The 8,106-nt window shown below is 34.6% G+C and overlaps 1 protein-coding gene across 1 annotated transcript; it reads right to left on the bottom strand.

Annotated features, from left to right (window-relative positions):
• Positions 1 to 919: 919 nt before the first annotated feature.
• LOC145555683 (putative carboxylesterase 6) lies at positions 920 to 2,224 on the bottom strand. The gene has a single exon (XM_081617429.1). It carries the CDS (start codon positions 2,212 to 2,214, stop codon positions 1,126 to 1,128), a length of 1,089 nt encoding a protein of 362 aa, XP_081473555.1. The 5' UTR covers positions 2,215 to 2,224; the 3' UTR covers positions 920 to 1,125.
• Between the last annotated feature and the right edge of the window lie 5,882 nt (positions 2,225 to 8,106).

Below are 8,106 nucleotides of genomic sequence, written 5' to 3'. Positions count from 1 at the left end.
TAGCTCTTGCGGCTGAAAGGGGTGAGCATATGAGAAGATTTTAGGGTTTTAGTTTTTATTAGGACCCAAATGTGGGCTTGGGCTGACTTCAATAAGTTTTTTTTTTATTTTTATTTTTTTCGGGTTAGGTGGATCACTTTCGGGTTGGAATATTCAACCTTAACCTAACCCATTTAAATTTCGTGTCGTGTTCGTGTCAACCCATTTAAGTTTTCGGGTCGAAAACTTCAACCCTAACCCGCTATTTTCAGGTCGGGTTCGGGTCGGGTTTTCGGGTCGGGTCAATTTTTGCCAGCCCTACCTACTGAGTTGTCCAAATTCTATTTGTAGTGTGTAAAATTGATTTGTACATTGAGCGTAAATGTAGTGTTTTTGTGGGGATTTGGTTAGTTAGTTGGGCTTTGGAGGTATCAAAAATTTTAAAAAAAAGTTCCCATCAAAAATTAGAAATAATACTGGTAATGAAATTAAGGGAAAAAAAAAAAGTAAACTAAGACTTTTCTTTCTTTCAAAAAAACTATTTTGGATAACAAAAAATGGAAGGAAAGAAAGGGAAGGGAAAAGAAGGGAGACAAACTTCCTTGTTTGAATAATATGTTGGGGAAGGGAAGGGGAGGGGGAGGGATCCATTTTCCCTCCTCCTTTAATAAAGACCATCCCTTCAAAATTGGAGAGATTTGGAGGGAAAATGGAGCTCATCTTTTCCTCCACTTTCCCTTCCTTCCCCTTCCTCCTATTTCCCTCCCTTCCCCTTCCTCCTATTTCCCTCCCTTCCATTTCCCTTATAATTTCTTATCCAAACATAGCATTAAGACTTTAATTTTGTTGGTTACTCAAGTAGTCAAGCCATCAAGAGTTGGTTAGTCCACAATTCACATAACTAAAATAGTGAAAAGACCAAACTAGAGAGAGCAAGAAGTATTCATAAAATGGTTTGTCGACAAAATCCGAATAACAAGGATCTTAATCTAAATTACATCACCATTAAACCTACATAATCATTTATTAGGACAACATGAAGCTACATTACTACAATGTCACACCACAAATCACAACATCTAAAGTGACAAAAACACCTTCATTATTGTGACAATTGTCTATTGATAAGTCTTTTTCTCCAATCAATCAATGCCTTTTGATGAAATCAATTATAGCATCATAAAGATTATCAGTTTGGGCCTTAGTCTGAGGATCATGGTCCACTGCCATTTTATTAAGGTAAAAGCTATGAGTCACATTTTCACTCATATAAAGCTCCACATTTTTGTTAGCCTTCTTCAAGGCTTCATAGAATTCCATTTGTGTGTCAATGAACAAATCCTTTTCAGCCACACAATACATAATTGGTGGCAATTGGAGCCCATCTAAAGGCGGTGCGGCAGGGCCCATTGGGCATGTAATTGGGTGATCCTTGGTGCTCCCAATTGGTAAGGCTAGGCTCAAAAACTTATCAGCCATGTCTAGGGTCAAAAATGGGGTTTGGGGCATTTCTGACTCGGACCGGCTTCTCGTGGCTCGAACCACACCGGGGTGGATCGGAATAGACCCGGCTAGTTTCAATGGGCTCAAATTAGTTTTTCCACCTTGGGCCCCCACTTCATGGACTAGGTTACCACCTGAGCTATCCCCAATTAAAAAAACCCGTCCAAAATCAGCCCGGCCCGTGAGCCACTCATCATGGGCCTTGGATTGGGCCAATGAGGTGAGCCACAATAGGGCCGAGAACCCCTCATTAACAGCAGACGGGAGCCGGTTCTCGGGAGCATGCTGAAGGTAGACCGAGACAACAATGGCCCGGCCCAACTTGGCTAACTTTGAGTAAAACACATAGTACATAAACCAATCGGCCTCACTTATGCAAAACCCACCTCCCGGGAAGTGGAGGATCACGGGTAACTTCTCATTCGGGTCATCCTCGGGTCGGGTCTCGGGCATGTAGACCCGAACCCGAGGACCCGATTTGGGGTCCACATCACGGACCGCAATCCCATCGATGAATTCTTCATGGGCCGGAACCGGGTCGACCATGAACTTTACCTCGGGTGGCCCGACCCATGACCGGTCCACGGAACCGTCATCGTAAATCCTAAGCCAACCGGAGACCTCATCAACTAGATTTCTTTCTTGGACCGGCATGGCTAAAAATGGTATGGTGGGAGTTTTAGTTAGTAAGAGAGAGTTTGTTACTAGATGAGTTTGGTGTGTTCTATTCATTATTGTGATGAATTCTAAGAGCTATTTATAATAGTCTAATAACATGTGGAAAAAAAAAAAAGGTAATAGTGCATGCATTAGATTGGAAAGTTCATGGACATTTGGTAGTATTGCATGTAAAATAATTGGGTGATGTAGTAACATACTTTACTACGGAGTCTCCTTTGATGTTACCTAATATTCCAGTTTTTGGCTACACAAGACTATTCCCTTCAAGTCTTTTTTTTTTTTAAATAAAATTGCACTATTGATATAGATACTTTTGTTTTTTTTAACATTACACTACTTGTCTTTTAATTAAAAAATACTGGTATCACAAATATTGCACTACTTCTATTTTAATTAATTACGAGTACAATATATATTTCATGAAATCTTATAAGTATGTGACTAGCCATACATATGGTGTGGCCACTTAACATTTAAAGTAATAATTATTTAATAGGGTTGTTGCGTTGAATATATAGAGTTACCTTGATGGATGTAGGCTTAGGCCCTGAGAGCATAGCAAATTTCAACATAGTAGAACAGGTCTCAGCAGAACAAAAACAACTAATTTATACACAGCCGAGCAAATTTCAACATAATAGAACAAGTGTCAGCAGAACAAAAAACTAATTTATACTCAGGAGAGCATAACAGAGCCGGACTCAGCAGCTAAAAAAAAGACCTTACTCGACATATTAGAAAAAATGGGATTACTTTCATAAATGGGTTGATTGATTGGGAGCTACGAGATTTATTGTATCAATTTTCATTTTTTTTTTTTTTGGTGATTAAAAAGCTATAAGAGTGGATGATGAGAATTAATTTCATGATCATCTTAAATTGGGTGGATTTAACCATTTAAGTTATCGTTCGCTTTCATTTTTATCTAACACTTTTTTTAGTGATATTGTATTATTATACTCCGTACTTCGTATTTATATTTAGGATAAATAGTATGGAGTAACACTTTTTTAGTGAGTAAACACAAAATACGGTCCCTAAACTTTGCCAAAAGTTTGATTTTGGTCCCTATACTTTCAAAAGTCTGATTTTGGTCCCTCAACCACCAATGACTCATCAATTGTGGTGGTTATAGTAATGAGTCAGCAAAGTTTAGGGACTTTGCCATATTTAATTGTTGACTGGACCAAAGTTTAAGGACTTCTAATACTGACTGGACCAAATTTAGGGACTTTGCCTTTTTTAATTCAATTGCTACGAACTATGTTAATTAACCATATTTTTAACTTTAATTAATCTAATTATTTTACTCATTCCAATCTTGAATTTATTCAATTTCCCACATTAATTTTAATAACTTTATGTTCTCTCTCCTCAACTTCTGACCTTCCCCATTTTTTAAGCTCCACCACCCTACATATACATACTACTTCCACTGGAAATCTAGCACCACCCTCTCCCACCGAAAATAACCTAAACCCCACCGAAACCACCAAATTCCCCACCGTACCACTCCTACTAAAATCACCCAAAACCCAACCACTCCCTATGAAAACCACCAAAAAAAACCCCAACCAATCACCATCAACGAATCACAAACCACCAAAACCATCACCACCTTAATCGAAAACCACTCTATCACTCTCACCAAAACCATCACTAAATGCATTGAGAACGACCAATACCCCCACCACTCTCATCAAAAACCACCACCTTTAGATCTTCTCCAAACTACAAGGTGGTGGTCGTGAACTTGACATGGGTTATCCTTCAATTTTTTTTTTTCTTAATTCAAAACTTGTTTGTTTTCAATTTGATTTTTTTTTTTGTTTAATTTGACTGACATTTTAGATTTGTTGGTAATTGTTTTTTTTATTATTATTAATTTTAAGACAGTTGTGGTGTTATAATGGTGGCGCCCAGTTGTTGTTTATGTGTTGGCGATGGGCTAGTGGTTGTGGTGGCCGGGTGGTGGTGACTATTGTGGTTATGTTTAGGTAACTGGTAAGGATAAATTATTAAGTGAGTTCGGCAATTAGAAAGGTTAATTTTATGGGATTAATACTTGGAATGCATGGAAGTCCCTCAACTTTAGTCCAGTCAGCAAGAATAAAATAAAATAAAAAATGCAAAGTCCTTAAACTTTGGCCATGTCAGCAATTAAATAGGCATGAGTCCCTAAACTTTGCTGAGTCATTGTAATAGTCACCACAAATTATGACTCATTGGTGGTTGAGGGACCAAAATCAGACTTTTAAAAGTTGAGGGACCAAAATTAAACTTATACCAAAGTTAAGGGACCGTATTTGGTCTTTACTCCTTTTTTAGTGATATTGTATTATTGTACTCCGTACTTCGTATTTATATTTTGGTGGAGATGATGGAAAACGACCGATCAAAAAAATTTGATGAATGGAACGTTACTACGGGGTAGAATCTTTGAAAATTTGCAAACTTGACTGGTCGGGCCACAAGGCCCACAACTACAAGTTAGGTGTGTGGTACATCACATCAATAAAATGCACACTCTTTTCAGAGCAAATTCCATTGAAATTACATAAATGAGCTACTCATTTATTCTTCCTTATTGACCGTATTAATTTTCGTTCATCCTTATTGACGGACGTAAAATACTACTTAGGGTCTGTTAGTTCTCATTGACTGAACTCAGCTGAACTGAACTGACTGAATTTAATTGAGCTGAGCTGAACTCAGCTGAACTGAACTGAACTTAAATGAATATTTTATAAGAGAAGGAAATTAGTAGCTGAGCTGAACTGAACTGAGTTAAACTGAACTGAATTTCAACGTAAGAGAACATGTCCTTACTCTATCCCTTATTCATAGTCTTTTATAACCTAGTTCAAGTTTCAAAATAATAGTCTCATTTACTTTTTAATTTGACAAAATTTCCTCTAATTTGCAACAATATTTGTGTAAATTTAGCTTCCTTATGTAAATTTAGCATTTTTATATACTTTTATTACTTTCTCTCTTAATTTTTTTTTTGTATATCCCGTATAAAATTACCTTTCTAATGTACTTTTAATTACTACGAAGTACTTTTTATTTAAGTTATGGAAAATTTGCAAATTACAGCCATTTAAAGTTCGTATTTTGCAAATTGCAGCCATTTAAATTTATTTTTGCAAATTGCAGCCCAAAGGTTCGTATAAATTGTAAATTGCAGTCCGATTTAATTTTTTTCATCGGTTTACATGTTGAAAAATCTTCGGCTAAGGTTTTAGGGGTCATTTTATCCCTTAGGGACCCGAATTGAGCTCAGAATTAGCAAAAAAATAACGTAAGTATCTCGTTTTGCGTAACAAAAATGTATCGATTTGTGGGAAACTGTAAATATGAGACACTTACGTTATTTTTTTGCTGATTCCGAGCGCAATTCGGGCCCCTAAGAACTAAAATGACCCCTAAAACCTTAACCGAAGATTTTTCAACATGTAAACCGATGAAAAAATTGAATCGGGCTGCAATTTACAATTTATACGAACTTTTAGGCTGCAATTTGCAAAAAAAAAAATTTAAATGGCTGCAATTTGCAAAATACGAACTTTAAATGGCTGCAATTTGCAAATTTTCCTTAAATTATTTAAGTTTCTTAATTTTCGTAAAATTTTACCTATCATAAAGGATTATCAATAAAGGATGGAAATAGTAGCAAAAAGGCTTATGTTTTACGATTATAATTATAAATTCGTGGGATCAAGTCAGCAAACTCATTACGAGACTTGGTGAGCATCTTATTGGCTTATTGTTTTTCCCACTTTTCAAAGTGTTTTGTCCTCCTCACCTAGCTTGGTTTGATATATGAGAGGTCACCTTTAAAAAATAATAATACGAAGTAACATATTTGGTTCATTTAAGAGTTAATATAAAATAAAAAAAAAAAAAAAAAAGTCACACACACTTTTCATGGCTAAATACTTACATTATTCTCCGTACTTTATCCGATGATTTTTTAGTTGAGAGTATTTAACTTTTACATTATTCGCAAATTAATCTTTCACTAGCTTTTGTGATTTGTAATTACAATAGAATTAACTAGAATTTTGTTTGAATCATCTCAATATATAGTTTGTTAAAATTCACTTTTCGAAATTTTTCAATGTCGAGAATTACAGATATTAATCTTTAAAATAATACTACCTCCGTTTTTATTTAGTTGACACGTTTTGACTATAACACTATTCACACACCTCTCTTTGACCTTGTTTTGTGCTTTATACTTAATGAAAAATATACTCATGTGGGATCTTGTTAGATTCGTCACATTTTATACTTTCAAAACATCAACTTTCCATAATTTTTGTTTACCAATAATTAAAGATATTAATGATTGAATAATTGCATTGGCAAACGTGACTAAAGAAACGTATCAACTAAAAAGAAATGGAGGAAATATATATTAACAAATGAAAAATGCAAAACAATATAACTAACACACAAATTTACGTGGTTCACCAACAATGAGTTGTCTACGTCCATGAGCAGGCGAGAGTAATAGTTTTATTGATATTGGGGAATACAGACTACAAATTCAGAACAGATTTGAGACCAATCACAGAAAACATATTGATTGTCTCTCGGATTTCTAATGTTATCTCTCTCATAACTCACAGATGAGAAATGCGCAAAAGACTCTCAGATTTCTGAATAATCACTCAATTAATATTGTCGCGGCTAGGAAATAACCTAAGAGTATTTATAATAACCCCTACACTAGGAAATAAAGGCCTTAATTAAGGAAATAAGGCCCACGAGCAAACTACTCAAAATCGGCCAAAAAAACTCCAGGCATGAGCGTGTCATACAGGGCATGGGTGTACCCTGGATCAGAAATAAAGCAGTAACTTGAAAACAAAATGATACGGGCATGTCAGATTTTGACATGGGCGTGTCACTGCGAGTGCTCATATTCTCCATTAAGGCACGCCCACGTCTCCCTAAGGCATGGCTGTGTATCGTTGCATCTTCCCAACTTCTTCATCGAGGCATGCCCATATATACCTACGTCCCAACTATGCAACACAAGTTTCCTAACTCCTGAATTTCCTAGCTCCCCAATTCAAGGCACTATTTCTTAACATATTACTTGTATTCTTTTTTTTTGTATATCTTTTATGTTGTTTTTTCATAGCCCTTTTGTTCTTTTGTTTTATTCTTTATCTAGTCTAATTAGTTTTTTGTTCTTTTTTATTTTTTTAATCTTATATGTGTTGTAGCACCGATATTCTTTGAATTTAACCCTTATGTTCTTTCATTTTAGTCTTTATGTACTTATAATTGTGAATTTGACTACTACGTTATTTGAGGTATTGTATGATACATAATTTATGTTTTAACATATTTTATTCTTAAATTAGTTTTTAGCGCTATTTATAGTTGTTATAATATTAATTTTGAATATTATTTATTAATTTTATTTGAAAATAAATAAATTATTAATAACTAAATACTCTGTATTTTTTTTTATTTTTTTTTTTTAATGAAATGAGCATCATAGAGGTTGGTGACAATATTCTTTTGGGGCTTCTTCCATTGATGATTAATTTCCAAACCTAAAGAACATCCTTAATATATATAAAGAACATGATAATATATTATATGATGAACATTATTTATATTTATTCACCATGATCTAAAAACAAAATTCAAATAACATTTCACAATAATCAATGAACATTTTGTCACAAATAAAAGTATATTAGACTTATTACAATCAACGAACATGGAATACTTACAATAGTTTATCAAAAGATCTACTCCCTTCGTTTTTTTTTTTTTTTTTTTTTTTTTTGAGAAGGTACTCCCTTCGTTTTTAAATACTTGTTTTATTCTTCCCGTCCGTAGTTTTAGGAGAAATTGGAGAAAGTAATAAAATATGGAGGTAGTGGGGTTGGTGGAAGAATGAAAAATTGTTTTAAA

This window comes from Chenopodium album, chromosome 8 (assembly GCF_948465745.1).
Source record: "Chenopodium album chromosome 8, dcCheAlbu1.1, whole genome shotgun sequence".
Classification (NCBI taxonomy): domain Eukaryota; kingdom Viridiplantae; phylum Streptophyta; class Magnoliopsida; order Caryophyllales; family Amaranthaceae; genus Chenopodium; species Chenopodium album.
This window is presented reverse-complemented; position numbering and strand designations above follow the sequence as displayed.